General features: G+C 38.8%; 2 protein-coding genes across 2 annotated transcripts; both read right to left on the bottom strand.

Moving 5' to 3' along the window:
* Nucleotides 1-1,936: 1,936 nt before the first annotated feature.
* On the bottom strand, nt 1,937-16,099 carry LOC119136009 (MDM2 binding protein). Its single transcript, XM_037274073.1, has 23 exons — nt 15,942-16,099; nt 15,581-15,664; nt 15,438-15,511; nt 15,037-15,185; nt 14,907-14,965; nt 14,628-14,772; nt 14,340-14,454; nt 12,875-12,982; nt 10,573-10,667; nt 9,966-10,032; nt 9,745-9,862; nt 9,210-9,389; nt 8,011-8,121; nt 6,665-6,805; nt 6,048-6,138; nt 5,789-5,944; nt 5,391-5,486; nt 5,008-5,268; nt 4,778-4,935; nt 4,179-4,294; nt 3,020-3,133; nt 2,407-2,472; nt 1,937-2,323 (listed from the first exon to the last, which is right to left on the bottom strand). The coding sequence occupies exons 1-23, from the start codon at nt 16,000-16,002 to the stop codon at nt 2,282-2,284; spliced, it is 2,607 nt and encodes an 868-aa protein (XP_037129968.1). The 5' UTR covers nt 16,003-16,099; the 3' UTR covers nt 1,937-2,281.
* Nucleotides 16,100-16,344: 245 nt separating this feature from the next.
* LOC119135704 (zinc finger protein ZFAT-like) lies at nt 16,345-24,809 on the bottom strand. Its single transcript, XM_037273496.1, has 24 exons — nt 24,632-24,809; nt 23,351-23,500; nt 23,034-23,183; nt 22,818-22,949; nt 22,557-22,664; nt 22,344-22,481; nt 22,203-22,276; nt 22,003-22,091; nt 21,787-21,855; nt 21,444-21,592; nt 21,248-21,339; nt 20,798-20,946; nt 19,952-20,723; nt 19,710-19,827; nt 18,908-19,140; nt 18,646-18,727; nt 18,357-18,470; nt 18,070-18,243; nt 17,856-17,944; nt 17,501-17,639; nt 17,214-17,317; nt 16,999-17,086; nt 16,808-16,914; nt 16,345-16,733 (listed from the first exon to the last, which is right to left on the bottom strand). Exons 1-24 carry the CDS (start codon nt 24,648-24,650, stop codon nt 16,545-16,547), a joined length of 3,528 nt encoding a protein of 1,175 aa, XP_037129391.1. The 5' UTR covers nt 24,651-24,809; the 3' UTR covers nt 16,345-16,544.
* Between the last annotated feature and the right edge of the window lie 160 nt (nt 24,810-24,969).

Here is a 24,969-nt window from a genome sequence, read left to right on the forward strand (position 1 = left end):
GCTGTCAGCTTGCCATTGTGTCTTGTACGTGTGATTAGTCAGTCTACTTAGCTCCAGTTTCTTTTGAGGGAATGGGGGGGGGGGGGGATCATTGTTATGACTTGATGTGTTCGTGTACTTCCATCAGTCGAAGACAATACATGCAGGTGTTGTAACTTGTTTATGCGTTGCATGGTAGCATGATGGGCTTTTGGCTCATTCTCCATTTGCATTCCTCGCCCGCCTGTGGCTGGTCCTTACAGGTTGTGGTTTATTTGCTTGTTTGTGTGTTTGCATGCTAGGGAATAAGCTATAGAAGCTTAAGATTGCAGGAGGGAGAGAGGGACCCAACAGGCTGCATTGGAAATTGAAAAGTTCCAAAAGTTATTCAGCAAGATGAGAGGCTGACAGGCCCAAAGAAACACAAACTTACATGTTTGGAGGATTTGCATTGATTATTTAAACGAGAGATGATTGCAAGTGAGGTGCTTGTCCTCTGGGTTTGATTTGCAAGTCTTTCACTTTGTTAAAGGTGCCCCCCCCCATCAACCTTCATGGGTATTGACTGGCGAGAGAAACAATTTGAAGCAAACAAAATTGAGCATTGCTTTTATTTGGTTTACTGAATTGCGTGTGGTGCTTAATCCAAACACTCCCACATGTAGACCAGTAAAAGCATGCTTCTTATTGGGGCAGAAACAATAAATACATATTCCATAAACAAAGACTTGTTCCTACTGAATTGCTTTTGGCAGAAAATCAAACTTTTGAACTAATTTGAAACTATGTTAGTTGAACTGACCTTTAAGGGGTTTTCAAACCAAAGCAACGCCATTGTTAGTTTTTATTGGAAACCAATTGAAACTGATCAAACAATTAAGTGTAGCTATTGTCTATATTGTTGCTCTTTCTCTAATATATTTCATTTTAATGTAATGAAATCAATTTCTGTTTTCAAGGGCATGGAAAGCACATGATCATCCTCTTCCTGTATCCCAGTTATAATCTGTTGATGGACAAGAGGACGATGGATGGATGATGCTTTCATGCATATTGTGCTAAAAAAAACAAGGCCATTTTAGAAAGGGTCATGTTTGTTGTTGTGGCCCTCTTGCTGTCTGGGTGCGATACAAACACACACACATACTACACTTAAAAAGTAAGGTACATAAATGCATGTGTGTTTGCACTCAACATTGCATTTCTCTCTGCAGAAACACTGCTCCTATTTTTTTACTTCAACTCTGGGAACGTCATGATAAAAGAGATTTTAATTGTGTGTGTGCGTGTAATGTTCTGGATGCCACTGCCAAGTCCCTGCAACAACCCTGAATCCCCCCCTTTTGCACAAAGCCTCTTCATGTTCTTTACCATTTCATGATCCATGATGAATAAGTAATAAATGCAGGTGGGTGCAATGCATTGTGGGCATAACGCACGAATGCACAGGCAAGACAAGCTGTCGTACATCAGACAGTCCTAATGGCAATTTTGAAGCAGAGACAAATGGCTTGAATCCCAATGAACACCAAAGATGGGCATGACTCGAGCTTTTGATGAGCTGTGCAAGAGTTTGACGATGTGCTGGGGGAAGGGAAGGGAGATGTCATCCTATTAACAAACAAAAGATCATGAAGCCCCTTCCCACAAGCCTTGCATAGGCAATATTTGAACCGAGAAACAAGCTGGGAGAGTGAGAAGTGTGACCAAGACGTCAGTGACCGATTGTGACGATTATGAATTACAGTTTGTGGTTCGTAACTTCAATTAATCTCATCTTTGTATGGTGCACAATAGTTGTCCTGTGTCGTGTAGGCTATAAATAATTACAAAACTAAATACAAGTGACGTGATAAACATGGAACACCTGCACAGGACACGAGTGGCTGAGGGAGCTGATTGATAGACACAAGGGACCTTGCTGACGAGCACAGGAAGAAACAAAAAGCTCAGCATGTTTAGTTACGCCATACTTACTGATTTTTATTTGAATCTGTTGTTTATGGAATACAAGTGTTGTTCAGCAGTATTTACAATAATTATTTTTAATTCATTTTTAATTAATATTGAGTGGTTGCCTACAGGAATACAACAGGATATTAATTAAAAACACATTTATTATCCTACATAAAGTAAAACATTAAATGAAAACATTTACAATTAAAAAAAAATATATATGACTATTTAAAATAAAAGATCGATTTAAAGAGCAAATTAAAATTGACTTAAAATAATTTCCAATAAACTAGCAAAACATGCCTAGGTAAAACATGGACATATTAAAATAGGACTTTTGTTAAAATCATGATTTCGTTAAAGTCTTCTCCAGCACCCAGTCAATGACCTATAATAACGCAACATATGAGTTGAAGAGTATTTTCATGAGCTAATGTGTGGAAAGGGAACACTGATGCATGTTGATTTTACCTGTTTAGCATTGCTGCCAGCTGCCTTTTTCATCTCATCATGGAGACCTCGAGATGTCTTCAGATCCTGAGAACAAACAGTTTTTAATCAAGCTAAGTGAAAATTTGAAGTCAAAGATCAAAAGTTTCTCCTAAAACATACAAAGACTCTAATAAATACAAAATTTGTTTGTTTTTCTCAGCTGTTTTTGTTTTAAATTCAATATTCTGAATTTTTTTTTTTTTAAAAACTCGGTGTGGTTAATGTCGTAATTAGTCTATGATGTAACAGTGGGGCGAAGGAACAGAAAATCTCGCTCACAGGAAGTTTTTCAAAATGAGGCAGATAACCAATAATCTACTTGGTTGTTTAATTTCACACTATTTGTTTAGAAACAAAAAAATCAACTTTCCATTTTGTGTGCACCTTTAAAATGGGAGCACAAAATAAATAATGAATATATATTTGGAAGAAAAGCAAGGGAGCGTTCCCATTGGGGTTTATTTGTTGCACACATTGGTAACAAAACAACGACATATGGTGGACACTACATTCGTGGCGGGAGGGAGCCAAAGCACTAAAAGAGAGTTCAGAGTGAACGAGTGGACAGTGCTGAGTGTGTGTGGGCACCAACCTTGAGAAAGAATTTGGAGATATCAAACAGTCTCTTGCTGCAAGCCTCAAAGCATTTATGCTCGGCACTGATCCCGTGCTGTTTGAGCGTTTTAACAACTACCTCCTGCAGCATCTGAGGGCAACAGAGGACACGCACATTTTCATGGACACAATACTAAAACCTTAAATCTACTCGTTAATTTCCTCATCGGCAAACGTCAACTTGGTTCAAAGAAACTCATTTTAGCGAGGCTTCCTTCTTAAAGAATGGATGTCAAAACGTCACGACTCTGGAGAAGGATGGCCTTCCACAGAAGTGTCTTTAAAACGACTACGGGAGGCTGTCAGGTAAAAGGCGCACTGTTTCACTGAAAGAGTTGACAGCACACATTCAAAAATAAATGGAGCCACCTTCACTCTTTAGACAGCAGATGATCTGAATAAACATAATAAATCACACTGGGGGATCATCGGTGCTTTTCCGTTCCACAAAGCAGACGGTTTTCAATCACTGTGTTGAATTAACTGCTGTCGTTATTGCTGAATTGCGACAACTGTTTTTGTCCACGTGCGGAGGACCTGCACATTAGTATTGCTGACTGCACACATCTCCTGTTAGCATAACGTCCACAGATCGGAACACATCAAGGTCTGGAGTCAGCCGGCGACGTGTGCGCAGGTAATAGTGAGTGTGTGGTCATGCATCGTTTCCGTGTGAGTGTGTGTGTCTACACACATAGTACGTGCAGGCTGTAAGTAATCAGCAAGCACAGCATGTGGTAACATGCTAAACATGCATCATTTATCTTTGCTAAATCTATTATAGTTATACGATCCTCATTTGTTGGATGGACATTAGGTGAATTTGTTGTCGGCCTCCAGTGTAGGAGTTTGCGTGTGTGTGTTAGCAAGTGGTACACTTGATTTAAGGCTTTTATTCATCAGTTTTCAGGGGGTCTGCATAATGTTTTCATTTTAAAATGGCTCTTGCAATGAATTTCCGACACACAATGTGGTATAGTAGTTATAAATCTGTTTTTCTTTTTTGTACAGATCTTAAAAGCAACATTTTCAAAAGAAAATGACTCAAAAAGTGTTAGGTAACAATAATAACGTCGAAAGTACTGAAACTAAATTGCATTCATTTCTTATCAAAATACACACACACACACACTTACCCTATTGTGTTTCTGGGAGCGCGATTCCTTGGCATTTTTATCGTCTTTTGTTCGTTTGTGATCAGTCTTCTGCTCCAGGGCTTTAAGTTTGTCGGCTGAAGACTGCTTCAGTAAACCTAAGAATAAACCAAGGCAAACCATAAAGTAATACATTAAGGTAGTTACAATAAAATGCTGTGTAAAGTACCTTGACTTAACAATGCCCCAACTACAAGTAATTCAAGTTACGAGTCGTCACTTGATCGCTTTTTTGCTCGGAGTTGCAGGACAAAATTTAAGCCAGCTTTTAATAAGCTGCCACTCAGGTAAAAGATGAAAAAAAGATGGACTATCAATGAGGTTCATTAAATGGGACAAGCGTCAAACACAAGAAAATGAGAACAGTCACAAAGACTCGAAATGACACCAACCCCTGACATCACCCACATACCTAAAAGGCATACCATCCCAATCCACCACATTCAACCTGCCAATACCGTAACACCATTTCAGTACTTACAGTCATGTAAATACCAGTAAAGATTCTTTATTTGAAATTATCTTTTATTCTGCTTTTTTATGAGCTACATTTTTGGCCGGTTAGGTTGATTTGACTATACCAGATGATGTTCTCGAAGCAGAAGAGGACGAGGGAGTGGAAGAGGAGACCGAGTGTGATCTGCTGGGCTGCTGCCGTTGCGACTTGATGGTAAGCTGAGTCCCATTACTGCCATTGCTCTGAGAACAGACCAAGTCGCTGCTCTCTGACTTGGCCTGCCTATATCATTTATTGAAACAGTTATCACAGTCAAACACTCAAATGATTCCACCAACTCATGCCTCCACCTACCTCTTGCGGGGATAACCCCCAACATCAGTTTCCCAGGACCTGCGTTTGAGTCGGGCTACATCAGCGTTCTGCAGAGTCTCCCCATCGGGTACACTTCCCGGTTCGGACATCACCGCGGGAGAAGGGGCGGGGCTGGTGGCAAACGGTAGGACACACGGCTCCCTGGAGCAGGTGGTTTGCGTCTCGTAGCGAATGAGACGGGACTGGAGCTGCACAAAAGCCTTATCTCGCTCCAAAGAGTGCTGGTCATCTAGGCAGAAGCTATATAAAACCAAAGATAGGAAGCCAGCAGATTGTTAAATTATAAAAAAAAAAAAAAAAAAAAGAAGTGCAATGAAAAGAATCCAATCACCACGAAGGAATTTGAGGTGGTAGATACATACTCTATGCCGTGATAATGGAAGGTCGTGGCCTTTTTGAAGGACATCTCACTAAGACTCCCAGGACACAAGTCTGATGACAACTGGAACACATTATGACTGAAGAAAAGCAGCACAGAGAATAAAGTAGAATGAGATGGTCTGTCATACTCAATGAATCGTGTTTCCCTCCAAATGGTATTCCAACAAAGGTCACGCAGGTTTTACTCAGGTAGACTAATGATCAAAATAAAATCCTCACCTTGAACTGCAGTACACAGGAATTTTTTTCTTTGCCAATAAAACGGGGGTGTCTTTTTTTTTTTTTTAAATCCTGTTTTCCTTCTGTCTCCAACGCAAATGCCAGCCTACATTCTCAGAAAAGGCTGTAAGCAGCGCTTCATTCAAATGACTTGTCTTACCCTCTAATAAGAGCCAGAGGTTGCAGCTCACTGGTGGGCTTGCCATCGAGAGTGAAGTGTTTTATAAGTTCTTTGGCATCCAGTAAGGTAGAAGAACCCTTCGGACAGTCTTTAGGACCCAGCAGGCTATCACTGGAGCCGGAACATAAACTAAGTCTAAAGCACAAAACATAATATTAGTAATTGCAGTGCACTGTTCATATGTTGAAGTCACAATCCTACAAACACATCACCGAGATACCACACGGTAATTATTTACCTTCTTCTCTGTCGTCTTTTTTGCATGTTCTCAATATTGTGGAGGACGCTCTGCTCTGGCCATACAGATTGAGAGTGTGGCGTTGTTTCTACTGCAATAAAGGAAATAGAACCAACTTGATGTAGCAAGTTCACAGCTCAAATCACATTGTCCCTTAACGTTCTAATAGATTTGAAGTTGCTGTTATGTTGTCGAGCCATACATTAATCTTCAGATGAGGTCAAGAACAGAACGAAGGTTCGGAAAAGAACCGTACATCTCAGGTAATTTACTACTACCCTTTTTGTAACAACAACAAAAGACCTCTGGTGCAATCATAAACAAACCTACAGGACTTCCTCTATGAGCACACACTATACGGTAAAATGCACTGTATGATGGATTGCAGCGGTTATTCAAACTTTTAGCTCGAGCCAGGTCAAGACGCGTAAGCCGTGGTGCATGGAATTGCAATCACAAACAAATGTGTGCACTGCATTGATGTAAGACAACTGCGTTTTCTTTGGCTGTGTGATCTGAAATAAAATACTTATGACATGGACAGTATTTGTCATAATTGGATACGCTAGTAATTAAGATATGTGAAGTGCTTGAGATGCAAGTATAAATATGCGTACCTGGGTGCTTAGTGTCCACAGTGTCAATCAGAGAAGAGGCCCGGGGAAGCATGGAGTCAGTCATCTTCAAGTATTGCTCCCTAGCCATGCTCAGAATGGCCTTCAAGTCATTGAGTGATATTAAAGAGGATCTTTTCTGTCCTGGACACACAAACAGATCCTTTGGTGCACAAGTTCTCATTTGTAGTCATGTACCAAGGACAATAAATATAAATCGGAAGCATTATTATTAAATGTACGAGCACAAAGTAATAAGTGTTGGAAAATAAAACATCGGAAATACTTTACCTCCCAGGCTCATTCAATGCAATGCTATAGTACTGTACTTAACAGAAGCTGATGTTCTATTCCTCTTTTTCTTCTTAAATTACACAACTAGACAGGCATCCTCCTCAATTTAATGTGAAATCATTGAATATTTTGCAATTTTGAATTAGCCTTGTGGTATATAACCTCCTCACAGTCTTGTCAAAGCGCAAGCCAGACTTTGTTTCCTCAAGGTTGAAGAACTTCATTTTCTTTTATCTTGCTGTACTCTACTGTAGCTTCACTGTCTTTGTCTGTCGGTCAATTAATTACATTGCGAATCATTCTATGCGCTAGCAAGTGCCCGAAGTAAAAACAAGGAAAATTAGTGAAGCCACTGATAGGATGTTTTGGACCCGTTTTACTAAGAAGCAAACAAATAATAATGGGTTTGTTTTTTGAGACTGAGCCTCACTCAGTATAATTTATACTGACATTAGAGTATTATAACATTTTAGTTTATCTTGTTCAGCTACCTTAGTGGCGCAAAGTAGTAGAAAATCAAATTACTAGTACATCAATATTAAGCAAATTAATACAGTACACATTATATTTGTTAATTTTTTAAATTTTAAAGATTAAAGTCCCAATGATTGTCACACACACATCTGGGTGTGGTGAAATTTGTCCTCTGCATTTAACCCATCCCCGTGTGATTTTAATCCATCCCCTGGGGGAGAGGGGAGCAGTAGAAATAATCATATTTCCAGGCTTTAGCTTCTGCATCTATTGGGTTGTTGACTTTCAGTGGGATTAGTATAACACATAAAAAAAAAAACACAATGAGGGCTCATTGATTGCTGTAATATATAGCGAATATGGAAATTTAGCCCTCAAGTAGGCATAGCTATATTTTTGCATTTTAAATCAAATGTACAGTAATATCTTTGGAGCATGTATCCTGTGAGTTTGTTTTTCATTTTGTTTCTTTTATTATTGGTGTGATGATATCGATAATGGCAATAATTAGTCAGGATGATTATGAAATGTTCACGTTGTTTATTCTTCTTGTCACCAGCTTTTTTAGAACGAGTACTTACTGGAGTATTCTTTAACCACTAGTGCTTGGACCTCAGCCACCTTCCGCTCTCTTCTCAGAAGACCGTCTCCTTGGAGACAAGGCAGAGAGAGGATGTCGCTTCGAATGCCTCCTGGATGGAGAAAAAGTGGTGAATGGAAAAAGGCCAGAGAAATGTGCATTACCGGCCCAGCTGAGAATGTTCTTTGTAGAGCTTCATTCACGGGACCTATGACACGGCCTTAAACTACATTACATCTTAAAGCAATATAAAGTATAGTAAAAGCCCCAAATTCAAAAATGGCAGTAACCTCCAAAAAGTGTGAAACATGTTTTTCCACACGAACCAAAACCATCATGTTGTCATTGAAATGACTTGTAGTGAAAACTCTGCTGACTCACAGCACAAGAGTTGGGGCATATTTTATGGTACTTTACAAATGTCTTCTGAAGGTTGCATAAAATGTTAACAATCGTAGAAACTTTCTTGAATATCATTTGCAGCCTAAAAGCAGACAAGGACATCCATTAAAACAATTGGTCATGCTTATGGAGAAAGTACCGATGCACAAATGATTGTCTACAAGAGCTGAATGATTGTGAAAAAAAATCGAATTGTTATTTTTTTTCCCATTGCAATTTATTTGGCAATTATTTTTCCCATATCATTTTTTTAAACAAACACAATCTATGAATTAATCTGTATAACAATATAAAATGAATTGTTATCTATTTTATTCAAACGTTTTCACTTAAAGGAGAGATCAAATATCTGACAATTTAAAGTGTTATTTCATCCAATTAATTTTTATTTGTAGCTGCAAACATCTTGTTAAAAACCTCACTTAGCATGGCAATTATTTCTCCTCTTTCATTTACTTACTAATTTATTTATTTTGTGCTTTGATTTTGATGCTTTATTCATTTTTACTTCCAATTATTACATTCTAATTTCACTCATCTCTTAATGAATCAACTTATTTTTGGCACACACAACCCTGTCATCTCATCCTTTTCAAGAAGTGAAGGCAAACAAAACTGCTGGCATTCATTTTACCCCAAGTCGCAAACATTGACGTGAACAACTCTGCCCTTTTAAATACTCTTCATGGCTCTAAAATGTTTTCCTCACTGTTAAATGAAAGGAAAAATAAATGAAAGTACAAACACGCTGAGTAAATGAGACTACAGAAACACACACAGCATTATAATAAATCGCACCTGATGATGACAGCAGCTTCGGTTCAGACAGCCCCGAGAATGTTGCCATGGCGGGCACGCCATTAATTTGACTGTCAGAGTGCAAGACCCTGACTGTGCAGACTCCATCCTCGATATTGCCTGAGCCCTGGACCAACAGGAAGTAGTGAGCACTCTCTCCCTTAACCTCGATGTCAGGTGCTGCAAGATGAAATATTAGTGTTAGTCAAAACAAAGCTATTCTTCTGCTTGAAGCTATATTGATAAAACTTGCTAATGCGCTACAATACAAAACCCACTATATTGGGATAACATTTCAACCCTATTTTTTCCCCCTATCATTTTTCTGCAGTTTCATTTTCATTCAAATACAATCAAGTTGTATCAGTCATATCTTTAATATAGCTTTGGCATTTTTCCAACAGTGTTTTTGACTTGCGAGTCTGCCTCATCCACAGAAGGCTTTATCATCTGTGACAATGTAGCTCCAGTTACCAATTTATTTCCTAGACGCAAGATATGACTTGTCATTTAATGAGGTAATGAAAGAACTGACTGGGCAAGGACTTGGGTCTTCTGGCTAGAGATTCTCTCCAGCGCTGGGAGCTGATTTGGCTTGCTGATGGCTGTGCGATGGAAGTGACGACGCAGGAAAGGCTGAATAAAGCCCCGACCTGAGCACATAGAATATATTTGATTCACTCGCAATGGCAGTGGCAGACATTGAACACAAAATGTTTAAAGGAAGAAAACTGAAGTGTTCAAACTAGTTAATACCTTTCCACGCAATGACTTGAGCTGGTCCAAAAGAAGTTTAGAGTTGACTGACTTCCCAGAAAGTGCTCTGTGTTCTTTTTGTTAAGGTGTATAAAATAGAGCAAGACAAGTAAAAAGGTGCTGCAGAAGAAGTTGAAATGAATTAAAAGCGGGGTTCAAAACGAGTGAGGGCATATTTTATGACTCGTGCCATAAAAGTATCGTGGAAACATTACTGAATGTTATTTAGAAACTTGTGATTATATTTTGTCAATTACAAGGACATTTCAATCTTGTGATGAGGAATGAGGAATGTTATGATGATGTTGAGGGGGTGGTGGCAGCATGGTGGTGTTTTGCAAGTTCAGTCATTGCTCTAGGGGCTGGGGTAAAAGCTATCTTTTTTTTTTTTAGCCTGGAGGTACCAGTTTGCAGGGCTCTTTAATGTTTTCCTACTTTTAAAAGCGTCCTCCATTTGCATTCCTATCTGTACGGTTTGCATCTAAAACTGAGTGTAAGTTATTACAGGTCCTCGAATTTGCATTGGTACATCACAGCTCTGATCGCCTGTGGGGTCCTCGAGGTCTGACTGATGGCATGGAAGCTTGGACTTCAGAAGTGAGGATACAGCTCAAAGTGTGTGTTGGACATCAGGAAGCATGGCAGGTCTGACAAAGTAATCAGATGAAGCAGGTCTAAAACTGGTGCGTAGTAATGAAAGACCTGCAAACAGGAAGAAAAGGAATGACAGCTCTCAAACACTCTTTCAATTGAGGAATGTTCAATCATTATTTGCCCAGATCGCTGTTGAGATTCTTCCAATGTGGCCGATTGTAATAACAAACAAGTTGTTATATATTGTATTGTTTTATTTCTTGGGAGGCTTTGAGTGGGCAGCTCATTTTCACAGTTTGAGATTTTTTTTATTTCCTGCAGCACAACGGTTTTCATTTAAATCGGATCAAATTGAATGATACACAATTCAGTTTGAAACAAGCACCTCCATTGCAATTATCTGAGGCGAATGAAAGCCCACAGAACCAACTGGTGTTTATTTTCAGTCAATTATTTCAATTTTCAATAATTATTTGCCCAGATCGGTGTTGAGATTCTTCCAATGTGGCCGATTGTAATAACAGACAAATTGTTATATATTGTATGGTTTTATTTCTTGGGAGGCTTTGAGTGGGCAGCTAATTTTCAGTTTGAGATTTTTTTATTTCCTGCAGCACAACGGTTTTCATTTAGATCAGATCAAATTGAATGATACACAATTCAGTTTGAAACAAGCACCTCCATTGCAATTATCTGAGGCGAATGAAAGCCCACAGAACCAACTGGTGTTTATTTTCAGTCATGTAACATAGTGAGTGTTCTTTCTAAAAAGTCACTCACACTGCCGACAAAGGTCAAATCTGCAATCTGGCTTCGCGTTGGTGTGCCAATGCAATTATTCAAACAATCCACTGAACATCTTTAGTGCAAAGTGTTTGTGATGGTTGCCTTCTCATTTTGCAAAAACCTTTTGTTTATTTTTATTTCCTCACCAAGCTGTAGCAAACATTTCTTCTGTTTATAATGTTTGTACTTTTACCATAATAATCAACTTATTTATAACTCTTACAAATTAGGGTGAAACATCCTTGTTTTACATTCACCATTGTACCCTTTGAAATTGCTTGCCTCATTAAGCTAATGTATTGGTTGATGGTGAGTGTGATGATGTCATCACTCATCACTGCGATTCAAATTAACACTGTTCTCATGTAGACAGTGACTTAACTGTTAGAGAGAATATATGTATTTGTTATGTTTCATTAGATCAACCTGTCTGTTTTTTTTTTTTAGAGTGTGACCATTATACTGTTGTCAAGCACAGTAGTGAGTGAATATTCAAGATCGTGATGGAGCGTAGTTTGTACAAGTGTGCTGGGACACTTTTGCTATCCTTCAGTGTTTCTTTTTTTATTTTTTTATTTTTTTTATTGTGTGCCAAGACGATCCCCACCATATGCCTCTCTTTCTCGCTAATACAGGCACACCCACACGCGGGGCGGAGTCTTTTCTGTGTATTATGGACACCATACTAACCATAACCTTGCGTGCACACCCCTTGGCTTTTATTGTTATGGTTATTAATCTACATCAGAAAGCTCATTATAATGCAGAGCTTTACCAACTGTTATTAAGGACCTTGTCTCACACTGAGTGTTCTCTCTAAATAAATTCACAGCTTTCACACTGTGCACCTTTTAATTCACGCAGTATTATCATTACTTGCTTGAACAGTGACATGTCCTGGCTTTATTACAGGGCACAAAGCTGCAGTGATGTCATCCATCTTAAAAATCATGGAGTGGGTCACAGGTTATACAACAATAGCAACTCAAAAACTAAGCGAATAGGAAATTATTTTAGCCAGACTTTCCAATAAGTATTAAAACTAACTAATTTTACATTGGAAATAATGGCTCAAACCAACATGCATAATAAATACACTCAAAACTGGAAGATTCCTGACAGACGTGAATGAACAAAGAATCTTCTGTTTTTTCTCAAAATGATAATTTGCTATTTTGCTTTTCACGACATGCTATTTACATTATGCTGAGATTTTCTTGTGTATGCAATTAGAATTTCATTAGTAAACATTATGTTAAATTTCAGGGTCTATGGCAAATATTACAAATTTACACACATAGACATAAAGATGCTAAGTGAGTCTAATCCTGAAAAATTTCCAGGACGTCATGCACAAGGATGAGAGATACCCCAAAACTTAAAAGAAGATATTATTTTTTGTTTAAGTAATTTTTTATTTATCTTTAAGACTAGTGATCAATTTCTCTATTTTAGTTCCTCTGCATATAATGTCCACAGCAAGAATAAACAAAGCTTGAGTCGGCAGTTAAGTCATAAGAAGAAATCACCTCAGAGTGTAGTTTGTGGTCTGCAGTAAAGCATGGCTCTTCCATGAGATTGGATCTATATACTGGAGCGCGCAAAGAAAAGCCATTGAAACGAAGCTCTGATACATTCTGGAAAAAAAAAAACAATAAAAAGAGAAAATATCAGCTGAGGCAGCAGGTGATGAACTCATATGTGGGCTCTGAACTAGGGATGGTGTAATGGAAGTAATATTGCATTGCACTTCTTTGAAGCAATCAGTAGTGTCACATCGATTCAGGCCCAACTAATATGTTAATGGCTGTCATGGGAATAAAAAAGAAAGAAAAAAATAAACTGTACATTAATTTGCTGTGTAATCATTGACATTGGGTGGAACGCTGGTACCTCAAAATTCAACACTTCCCAGTACACCCTAGAAATGTGACGTTTGTTCACCTATTTACATCATCAAAGAGAGCAAGCCAACACTAAAAATTGGCCAATAATTTGTCAAAATAAATCCCACATACTGGACTGACCCATAGTCTAAATTAGTGAAAAAATATTACATTTGTGACGTAGGAGGTTTCAGCCTGCTGACATTGTGGACAATGGCAGGGTGGACATGATATAGTTTGTTGTCAATATAATATGGCGGAAATATCTTTGAATGCAAATCCAACAACTGACTGTTGTTCTGGTGCTGGAAAAGCACAACACACATTTGCACACGGTGCAGTACAAGGCCTGTTTGCAGGTTTTCACTCCTCTGGGAATTGCTTCCTCCCGCTGAGCAGCTTTCCCCAACTGCCAGCCTAAGCCTGCTACATCTCCTAGCAGTGCCTTATTGCAAAAGGTCAATGTGTTTGCTGTATTCATTTGTGATTTAAGATGTAATTTCTGTGTGTATATAATTTTTTTTTCTCAATTATTGAGGGGATCTCTACACTATCAGTTTGAGAAGACATCACACACTGCTATTCTTCAATCTAGATAGTATAATGAAATGCAGGAGTTAAAGTGTCGATTCACGCATCACTGAGACACTCAGTTTGAATTCATTACACCACATATTGTATTTTTCAAGATTGCTTTTCATCCTAAACAACCCCCCCCATAAAAATGAGAAGCTTCCTGCTGCATTACACCAGCGGGTGTATTTTTTTTTCTTCAAGATCTGCCATTATGCAATTTTTTGCCAGTGAGTTTAAAAAGAATGCAACTTCCGTTCACAGTTATTATTCCGCAAAAAAAACACATGCATGCAAACACATCTGATAATAGTAGGATGATTTAACATAATATCACAGTTTTTTGCTTTGCAGCATTGTCTGTGATTACTAGAGAGCAATAATATTAGTCATGTCTAGAAAAAAAATATTTTCAGCATGTTAATCATACCCCGAGGCCAAATAATGGCGAGGGTAAGAAATACACATTTGTGCAAAAACTGCAAAGTGCAAATGTAAATAAATATAACCATAACACACATGCCTCCAGCATTACCTTCTTCTCTCTGATCACCATGCCCCCTCTCCAAAGTTCACTTGCATTGATACAGCTGGTTAACTCAGTGGACTCCAATAGACCAGCATTCAGGTAAGATGCAGTTTTTTGCCACCTGAGACAAAGATCATGTGATCAACATGTACTTCATGCCATAAGATCAAGTATTAAGTTCAAGAGAAGATAAAAATCAACCAAAATATACGAGTAAAAATCCTGCCTGTCACCTGCTCATATTATGCCACTAATGCCCCCTAGCGGCACAGAGACAGTAACACATATTCTCACCCTGTAGCATGATGACTGACGACAGTGATCTTAGCAGAGTGCCAGCAGCTCATGTGTCGAAGGGCTCCCAGTAGTGGAAGCAGGATTTTTAATGCAGGACACTCTTCAGCACACCCAAACACCAGCACATCTAACAATGCTTTACCTGAGGGGATGGGTCATGCAGAGAAAAATTCAAAAAAACAAATGTACAGAACAGTTTTGACAGTATGAAAGGATCTAGAAAACACCAAATCACAGAATGAAATAAATGATTTAATATGGATTGGTTAACTGTACCTGGAGATGGAAGTTTGTCTGCCAATGCATGCAATCCTTCTGCAGCCTCCTCGAGCAACCTATTAAATAAAAAATAATACATTTTCTTTCTAATCCTGGCACATATTGGCTGTGTGAAGTGAAATCTCACTCTGTTAGCGTTGCTTCGTCGCACTTTTGAACGGATCCCTCCTGAAGACACAGGGAACCAATGCACAGTTCCAAAGTTGTTTGCTTCTCCTCTTCACTGTTTGCTCTCTGTTGGACTGCCTCCACCTCTTCCCAATCTGAGCTGCAAAACTGCAACGCATTTAAGCACACGTTTATTTTCACCTTTCATTCAATAAAAAATTACATTCATTGTGATTAACTTCTTTAGATTAATTTCATGTATGAATTTGAGCATTGTGTATCTTAACCACCATTTCGTAACTCAGATGTGTTGGGTTAAACCATTACTTCATTAGGTTTTCTTTTTCGCACTGGAATTTCTTGCATCACAAAATATAACAAGCACAAAAACTATGTGTTTTTACAATTCCAAAATTTTACCAGCATTTCTCCATGGCAAGCCTGAACAGCAAAGTACCACCTCTGAACTGAAGGGCTTCCACTGAGGGAACACGCTAAAATGGAGAGGAAGTCTGTTGTTAACAAAATATTATAAAACATGATGTTTTAATGGCTGAACGCACCTGGGAGCACAGAGATTCCTCTGGCTGATTCTTGAGAGGAAAATGCCACAATTTGGTCATAAATCTGCTTCACTTGGGCCAGACCTGTGCAAGACAGCATTAGATGTTAACTTATTCTATTGCTGTTCTGTTGCTTGTTACTCTATTGACATGCACAATAGGCAGCCAAAACATTAAGTACACTTGCGCAATCGAATACAATAAAGTTCTACACGTATTTCCATTTATTTATGCAAAATCTTTAAGTGGATGAGCAGAAATAAACAAACACCGTTTGTACCTTCTTGAAAAAGTGAATCTAAGCCGGAAGGTTAGTAAACGCTGATAGATCGGTAATTCACACAAGGAAAAAAAAACTTACATTTGCACTCCTCGTCGTTATCCGCCTGACAGATGGATATAACTAACACATATCTGTCCATTTCGTGTTAACTTGCGAACAATAACATAAAACCCGATTTATTTACGATTGTTTGCAGCAACGCTTGTCAAATTTCCCACCAGGTACTCTTCTTCTGCTTTGAGATTGTTAGCAAGTCTTTGCACGATCGCCACCTACTGGAAATAAATATTATTGGCTAAACGGTACTGATTACGTTTCTGCGTGTCTTCATGGTATCTTCTATTTAGAAAAAAAAAATGAAAGCCTTCATGAAATGTTCAAGTAGACAGATAAACTGTTATCTTTTTCCCTTATAGAGCTAAATACTATATCAAAACCAATCCCATTTCAATTAGTAAATAATGCCACTCGACATGACAAGTGTAAGACATGATTTTATTTCTTTGCTGTGAAAGTAAAAGGTGTTGTATATAAGTATTGCACATTTCATGATAGATGATTAACCAGTGTAACAATTCAACATTGCTCATTGATAGTTTATGTATGGATGTAGGTACCTTATGTATAAAATCTTCGACTTGGTTATGGATAATTGAAAGGTATTGTGAAATTCAAGCAGTACTAGTTGATTTCCACAGTCTGTTCCTCTACATAGACAATAAAATGTGGGGTGTTGTCATCTTGAGTGAGAACTGTCAGGCCCTCCAGTTCGTGTCTCTCCTCCACCACCATCACCTGCTCGCCAGAAAAATCGCCATCTGCATTCAAAACCATTAACTGATGGTCGCCGACCTCCTCCTCATCAGCCACCTGCAAATGCCAGCACGCTTCTATGAATCAGCATTTTTCAGGCCAAGATTGCCTGAGTCACACAGACTGTTTACCTGTTCAACCACAGCAACAGTGCCAGGAGCCATGGTGACCATCGATGTGATGGCGTCATGAGCTTCTGAGCTTAACTCAACAATTTGCTGGACAATATGCTCAGTTCCTGTATACATATAATCATAAATAACTGTTGAAAGCCATTAGGAAAAAAAAAAACATTTTGCTTGCAGGGTAGTTTGACTCTCACTATTGTCTTGTAGGACTGTTACAGGTTCTTCTGTCAACTCCACTTCTTGTGCTAAAGGGATACATTGACTCTCTACCATTTCTTCCACCTGAATATGGATTCACACACAGAACACAAAGAGCACCAACTGCAAATATTCATAAATAAACATATCGGGTTAAATTTGCTCCTCTTGCACTGTAACAATATGAGCATTATTGTGTATATTTGTGTACCTCCCAGATACATGCTGCCTCTTTTGAACTATGCTTCCTCTTCATGTGTCGATTTAGCTCCCATTTGGTGCCATAAACAAAAGGGCATTTAGGGCACTTGATGCCTAAACATGGGCATAGATAAAGTTAACACATTTATTCTCTGCCTAAACATGGGCATAGATAAAGTTAACACATTTATTCTCGGAAAACAGTTCGTATGGTATCAAGTGCTCACATGACACATTTCTGCTGGGACTTTAAAAAAAAAAAAAAATGTGACTGAAGTCAGATACTTATATTCAAACCTTGTTGTGTAGAATAATCTGTATCTGAGAGACCTTCTCCAACATTTTGATAATCCTGGTCTGGGTGTTTTATATTGTAGTGTCGTTTCAGGGGACCAGATGTGTTGCAGGAGTAGAAACAGTGAGCACATTGAAATGGCTACAAACAAGCAAAAGAAGTTATGAATAAAGTGCATGAAATTTGGGTCAGGCAGAAATTGACAAATCACGGGCAGGTTTTATGTCAGCGGTGCAACATTAAATTGTTTTCATTCTTTTCCAAATACATGTATTCATTTTAGTGTGAATTGACTAAAATATTGGTACACCAGAGCTTTTGTAATCCTTCATAGGGTGGACAATAAATGATTCTTACCTTAAATTTAGCATGTTGCTCCATGTGTCTCACCAAAGTATACTTGAAAACTGAACTGTAGTCGCATTCTGAGCATTTGAATTCTTTCTCTTGATTTAAAAAAAAAAGGGGGAGGGTCAAAAGGGAGCACCTCGTTGATCAAACATTCTTGAGAAAACAAGTCAAAGAAGAAAGTGTAAATAAATGAAAGAAAACAATGCAAAGTGGAATATACCTTGGTTTGTATGGCTCTGTCTGTGGCTCTTCAATGACGCTTTGGATTTAAGCGCTTTACCGCACAGGTCACAGATGTGACATTTTTCCTTGTTATGTCGTTTCATGTGATTTTTCAAGTTACTCCTGCTGCAGCTAGCATAGTTGCATATATTGCAGACAAAAGGTTTCACACCTGGAAATGAAATGAAGCCAAATTTTAGATTTTTGTATGAAAAGAAAATCAGAGCACACGACTGGATTCTTATTGTTCTTTTACAAGTCAATCAGCACAGGCGCCAATTTCACCTTGGTGGGCCCAGATGTGCTTCTGAAATTCACTGCTGTTCCTGAGGTAGTAAGCATCGCAGTAGGGGCACTTCTCTGCTCGCTTCACCATCTGCCCTTTAACTGGTAATGTATCTGTTCAACACAAAATAAAACATTCCATGCTATGTCCAATAATTAGAATACATCACCAAACAAATTTTAGTTACACATTGAACTTTAGCAAGTATTTTTTTTACAGCATAGCAGCGAATTAATTCAAAATGTTTCTTTCGTCTCGTATATGTTGATATATTTGCGTGTATTTTACCAGGGTGGGATAGTTGGATGTGGCGTTTAAGTCGGTGTTCAGGATAGCTTTGATGGCAGGTGGGACACGGTGTGCTCTTCCTCTACAATCAAAATACAAACACAGACTATCAGACTTCATTTGGATTACATCTCCAAAATACAAATTCAATCGCGCAAGGAAAGCTCATTTGTATTCTGTTGTGTCCTTATTTAAACACAAAATGTTTCAAATGTACAAAAAATGATTCAATCTGACTTTTGATTTACCGGCGATATGTTACCTCTTTTTGATGAGTCCTCTGATGGGCTTGTAGTTTGTATTTATCAGGTGTAGTGTATTTACATCCTGGAGTGGAACATGACAGCTGCAAGCCGCTGTGCTTCTGGATCAGGTGGCGCTTTAAAGAGCTTTTGGTGATGGACGAGTAGTTGCACTTTGAGCAGTGGTGTAGGTGCTCCTTGGTGTGTGTGCGTATGTGGGCATTATAGTGGACCTTGTACCAGAACAGTTTCCCTACGGGGAACACAAAAACAATTTAATACATTTTTGTAGATGACCATAAGACATCAGAAGTTTTCTAATTACATTTTTTGTTGACCAATGTAATCAATTAAAATTATTTTGTCAATCAATTAATCTTGTTAATTCCAACCCTATACCCCAAATTTTAAATTATGATTTGTTTACCGGTTTGGTCCGTAACATGTCCTAAAATGGTGATTATTATTTTCTATAGTAAAAGCAGAGATTTGTAAATGTGTCTTATTTTGATTCAACACAATAACAATCAGTTTGTCGAGAGGCTGAAATTCTGAGGGTTTCGACAATTTGGGGTCTATAAACTAATATTAATTAATTTGATAATCGATTAGTTGCCGATTAATCGATTTATTATTGCTCCTAATTTAAAAAACACTTTTTCTGTGGTTGCAGTCCAAATTAATTCTGAAAAAGAACAATAACAGTTGTCAATCTGAATGGCACCTTATCGTGATTAATCACGGTTCAAGTCGAATTTCTGCTATTTGCTCTAATCAAGATCTTTTTACGATTGTGCAAAGCAGGTCATTCCCTGATCTCACCACAATATTGACACTCCAGTTCGCCATACATTTTCCTGATCTGCTGGAAAGTCTCCATATCAAGAGGAGTCTTCGGAATTGATAACAACACCTGCTGGAATGCACTTAGTTGGAAGTCCTGTAAGATAGAAGACAACTAATAAGTGGATCACACTAATTAAATATATTCTATAAAGTTTAAATAATGTAGAAAATAGTGTGACATAAAAAGAGATAAGAAATAGAAGCTCGAAATGGCTCACTTTTTCTGATTGTGTAGTTTGGATGTTTTCTTCTGAAGGCAAATGAGTGTGTTGGGTAGGATTGGGCACTTGAGTGTCTTCTGAGTAAGGAGTTTGTCCTTGCTCATTTGTATCTGCAGAGTTACATGCGTGTTTTGTTTTTGAGGACTCAACACACGCATCCGTCTTTGTCTCAGCGACAGTTTTGGTTCCCAGATTTGGAGTACATCCTTCACTTGTCCTCTCACTTTCCACATTTTCACCGTGAATTTTAATGTCCTCCTTTTCTTGCTGCGCATCTTCCGGTGCAGCTGCTTTTTGAGACTCACTTTCACCATCCTCAACATCTTCGGCTCTTATCACCTCTTCTCTGCTCTCGACTCCCGCTTCTGTGCTTCCCTCCATGTTTAAACATCCCTCTTTGCCCTTTCTTTCTTCATCTACTGACAAAACCTCTCCGCCATTCATCAAGTAGAAGCTGCTTTTAATACACTCGGTGAATGCCTGCTCTTGCTCCAGCTCAGGGTGATCCTCTGTGAGGTGACTCTTGAGTCTTTGACTGCTGACAAACTTCCTCTCGCACGCCACACACACGTACAAGAAGAGATGCTTTCTGACGTGTGCGGTGAGGCTGGCCAGGCTGGTTCTGGCGTGGTCACAGAGCAAGCAGGTGAAAGGCCGTTGAGGCCCGTGGACCAGTGAGTGGCGGTCGCGCTCCATCTGGTTCTTAAAGCAGCGGCTGCAGGTAGGACAGTGGTAGAGGAGTTGTCGGAGACCCTGGCGAGTCTTCAGCCTGGAAAAACAGATTAAGATAGCCGTCATTCATAAATGACAGTATGCAAAATATTTACATGGTGTTTAGAAAACCTCAGTTGTTGGTAGCTCTTGTGGATGAGCGGGTCCTTCAGATTGTGACTTTTTTCTATATGCTTGATCAAGTTCTTCACATCGGAGTACTTCTTTTGACAGAAGCTGCAATGCTGCTTCACCTTCAAATGAACTCGTTCAATGTGGACCTAGAGCACAAACAAAAAGCAGAGCCATCATGTCAAGTCAGTTATCTGGCCTGGCACCTTGGAAGTCCAAGCATATATGAGGGGTGCCATTGCCCCTGGCGGGCCCCCCTCTAACTCCACCAGTGACTACGACACTTTATGGAGCGAATTAAAAATCTGACGACTGTAACCATAACAATTGATCTCGTGAACTCTCCACTGTGAGGCCAATATGCCAACCACAATTCCTGCTGACTTTTAAAATAAAAAAGACCTCAGTCAAACCTGCATTAGAGTATGAGCACAAATGTTAAAACCAGACCTTGAGGTGTCCTGGGTTGAGGCATTTGAAGGGACACTGTTGACAACTGAACTTTTCGCCAGTGTGCTTCCTTAAGTGAACATTCAGGTTGGCTTAAGACAAAAAAGAGGGAGGGGGTAATTTATTAGATAAAAAATAGGAATTGATTCAATTAATGTTTTTCTGGTCTAAATTCGCCAGAGAAAAGTTCATTTACCTTTGATGGAAGATGCATAGTCACAGTGTGGACACTTGAATGGTTTTTCTTGGGTGTGCGTCCTGAGGTGGGACATCAGCGAGTGTCGAAACTTAAAGATTTTATGACAGACCTCGCAGCCAAAGACCTTCAGCTGACTTGGAAGTAAACTGAGAAGAGAAAAACTAGTTTTACCATGTTGCCCAATGTTGTGTCAAAGAGTAACTGATTTTCCTGCTGCTGTTTCTCTTTTCTTAATCTATTTATGAGTAATCTTGTTTGAATTAAAGCCCAGCAATGATTCATTAAATCATTCATTTAAGATATATTTGTACATGCAAATAAATATATAGATACACAGTACTTAGGAACATCTTGCTTGATGGAATATTCCTGGAAGCCTTTTGCGGGTGCTGGTTCGATATTGTCAGAACTGCAGTTGGAGTAGAGCAGAAAATAGGCAGAAAATGTCAAATGCTGTTACTTTTTCATGCCTTGAATAAAAAGAGGCAACACCTGACCATTTATCCTATTTAGCGTCTTTTTTCTGGCAGAAATAATCTATTATATCATTCTGTACCTTGGGTTCTGTTCAGCTTTTAAATCTTCAGCACTGGCTGTAGACTGACTTGCAATGTCTGCAGGCTCATTCTGAGGGACTGCTGTATCCTGGATACAATTATTTTCAGAAAAAATAAAATAAAAAATATATTTGTGTAGCTTGTGGACGGAAACATTTCTCCGTGTGGCGGGAAACAGCTAACTTGCAAACAGACTCACCTGAGACTCATTCAGAATGTTGACGTGCCCCGAATTTGTTAATATGCTCTCTACTGGAATTAATTGAATGACACCTGTGGTATGAAGAGTTTACAAAATTAAAAGTATAGTTTTAGAAATAAACCAGTACACAAGACTGACCTGGGAGTGACTCATCTGCAGTGAGAAAAATATCAACACTTTTTTTGCTTCCTGTTGCAAGTCCATCTTCTTTGGAGGTGAGACTTTGCCCATCAGGAAGCGTTTGACCTTTCTTGTCGCGCTGAAAATTCTTCATTCCTACACACAAAGAAGACAACGCCGTGAATTGTAGTGACTATAATTTGGAAAATACTGCTTCTGAAGGTTGTTTACCCTTTCTCCCCTTCATCCTTGATTTTTTGGGGGTTTGCTGCTTTTGCCCATTATCTCGTCCTAGAGGGTCCAGATTTTCTGAATCCTCAGGACTTTTGCAAATGCTGTCTGAAACGTAGGCAAATTATATGCCATGTTAGTTAATATATTTGTTTTAATATTATAAATAACATATTAGTTCTCTCCATGAATGCCTTGGCTAACCACTACTAAATGCAGCTTTGGCAATTGATCTCATCCTATTTAGTTTTATTTCCTTACCAGGGTCCTCGTCCTCATCTTCCTCTTCCTCATACTCTACTTTCAGGCAGATGTGTTTAACAATCTGCCGTCTGTTGCTAAACAAACGATGGCAGTCATTGCATTTCAGCCCAGATATTCTGTTGTCATCAGCTAGCAGAGGGATGAAAACACTGGAATTGGCATTCTTTTTAAAGAACAGATCCATTTTATCCATTTTGACATTTAGTGCTTTACCCTGTTTGTCGACTTCCTCTTTTGGCCCCTCTTGCTTTTGGACTTTGTCTTCTGAAGGTTGCGTGGAGTCTTCTGTACCATCCTTCCGGTCTATGAGTGCTTTTTTGGTAGAGCCTTTTGGTCGTCCTCGTTTTCGCTTTACTGAACTCTCTGTGCAGAATTCATATAATTATGACCAAAAAGTATTCATGGTCAAATAAAACTAAAAAAATACAAATAAAAAAATGACAATTTTAAGTGTTAAATTAGTGTTAGTTAGACTGCTAGATAGATGTTTAAGGCCTGAGTAAATCCTAATAACATAATCCTGATCTGACCTGCTAAAGGCACTCCTGCAAGGGGCTTCAGTGCAACAATGATGTCCGCATAAGGTTCCTGAAACGGGTGCTTCTGGGCACAATGGTCCAATAGCAGTGAGTGACTGGGAGAGAACTGGTTGCAGAGCCGACACATGAAAACAGAGCCAGCTGTGGAGGAAGAAAGAATGAGAAGTTAAGACAGGTACAATTTACTTTCCATCCATTGATTTTCTAGACCATGTCCCTTGCAGTTAGGTTGGAGCCTATCCCAGCAAACCTTGGGCAAGACTCTGGACTGGTCACTGACCAATTCCAAGGCAAACAATCAATTCACACTTATGGACAAGTTAAGAGTCTTCAGTGACCCAAACATGCATGTTCTTTGAAAAGTGCCCAAGGACCAGGGGAAACCCCAAGTGCAAGGAAATGTTTCACACAGGATTTGCTGGATCGTGGATGCTATACGGTGGAAGTTCTAGACCACCCAGCTTGTGATACACTCCTAGAATTTGATGGGACTGTTTTATTTGTATAAAAGAATCCATGCAGTCTTGTACAATGTCACAACAATTAATGCAAAGGTAGTATATTGAATGGAGCAGGCCTATGCATATTAACATTCCCATTTAGATTTGGAATATTTGCACACATTTTAAGACCTCTTTGCAACTGCAATCATGCCTAAATGAGTCCTCCACATGGATTGACATTTACTATATATAGATATTTACTTCATAAATTAATACCACTGCAGCCATCTAGTATTTATGTTTATTGCACGTTCAATTCATTTTATGCCAAAGGACAATTTCCCTCTTGTGCAGTAATTGTTGCTCTCCATTCTTAGTGTGTGCTTATCAGTAGTCAGCGTGCACTTTAAATATCAGATGTTTTTGTTTTTCCTTCAACAGTATCTTGAAGCAGTCAACTCCCGTAAGCCCTAAGAATCAATGAGACGTCACGTAAACCCTCTTGTGCGTTTTCAAAAATTGTAATTGCCATTGAACTGGTGGAAAGATGGGTACGTAGACTCATTATAGTAAAAAGCGAACTCCAATAATCATGGCTATCGTGCGCCGCCACACGACGACGGTCACTGTCTCGAAACTTGCGAACATTATGAGCCACTAGAGCATTGTATGGGGTGAGAAAGGATCGAGCAAGTCGTCCGAAATAATCGTGAGTACTGAAAAAGCTTGCAATAAAAAGTGAGCATTGACGACCACACATTTATGTCGACACGGCCTAACATTAAGCACCGACTAGCATATTCGACGTAGAGCTAACGTAAATTCATACCCATTAGTTGCCCGTCCATTTTCTTTCAGGTCTTTGAAGAAAATATTTTGCAATTTATTCACTTGCATTAAGCAAAAATAAACTGTTTATAATTAAAATATATATACTTTAGTGTCTATTTTTTTTACTTGGAATATAGTAAATTTCTGACGAATGTGTTAAACATGTCCTCCTGTTCAGCGGAAGTGGATCGGGCTTGTTGCTCCTACAACCTACAGCGCCTCCATACTGGAGGAGGACTACACAGCAGTTTGAGTCAAACCCCCACACAACCAATGTTTTTGTAACAAATCCCAATATTCAGTTAAGCGTAGGATATAATAAAAATGATGTGAATA

The sequence above is a fragment of the Syngnathus acus genome, chromosome 16 (assembly GCF_901709675.1).
Source record: "Syngnathus acus chromosome 16, fSynAcu1.2, whole genome shotgun sequence".
NCBI classification, from domain to species: Eukaryota; Metazoa; Chordata; class Actinopteri; order Syngnathiformes; family Syngnathidae; genus Syngnathus; species Syngnathus acus.

Bases quoted from the DNA above. Each gene is read 5' to 3' on its own strand.
- LOC119136009 (XM_037274073.1), bottom strand. From the start codon at position 16,002: ATGGACAGATATGTGTTAGTTATATCCATCTGTCAGGCGGATAACGAC. The intron at 14,455-14,627 runs GTGAGAATATGT...TCTTTGTCTCAG, and splicing joins GTCAGTCATCATGCTACAGG to GTGGCAAAAAACTGCATCTT. The intron at 3,134-4,178 runs GTAAGTGTGTGT...TGTTGCCCTCAG, and splicing joins GCTCCCAGAAACACAATAGG to ATGCTGCAGGAGGTAGTTGT.
- LOC119135704 (XM_037273496.1), bottom strand. The intron at 17,640-17,855 runs GTAAGAATCATT...GCTTGTTTGTAG, and splicing joins AGCAACATGCTAAATTTAAG to CCATTTCAATGTGCTCACTG. The intron at 16,734-16,807 runs GTAAACAGTCTG...TGGCATTTGCAG, and splicing joins CTGTTGCTGTGGTTGAACAG to GTGGCTGATGAGGAGGAGGT.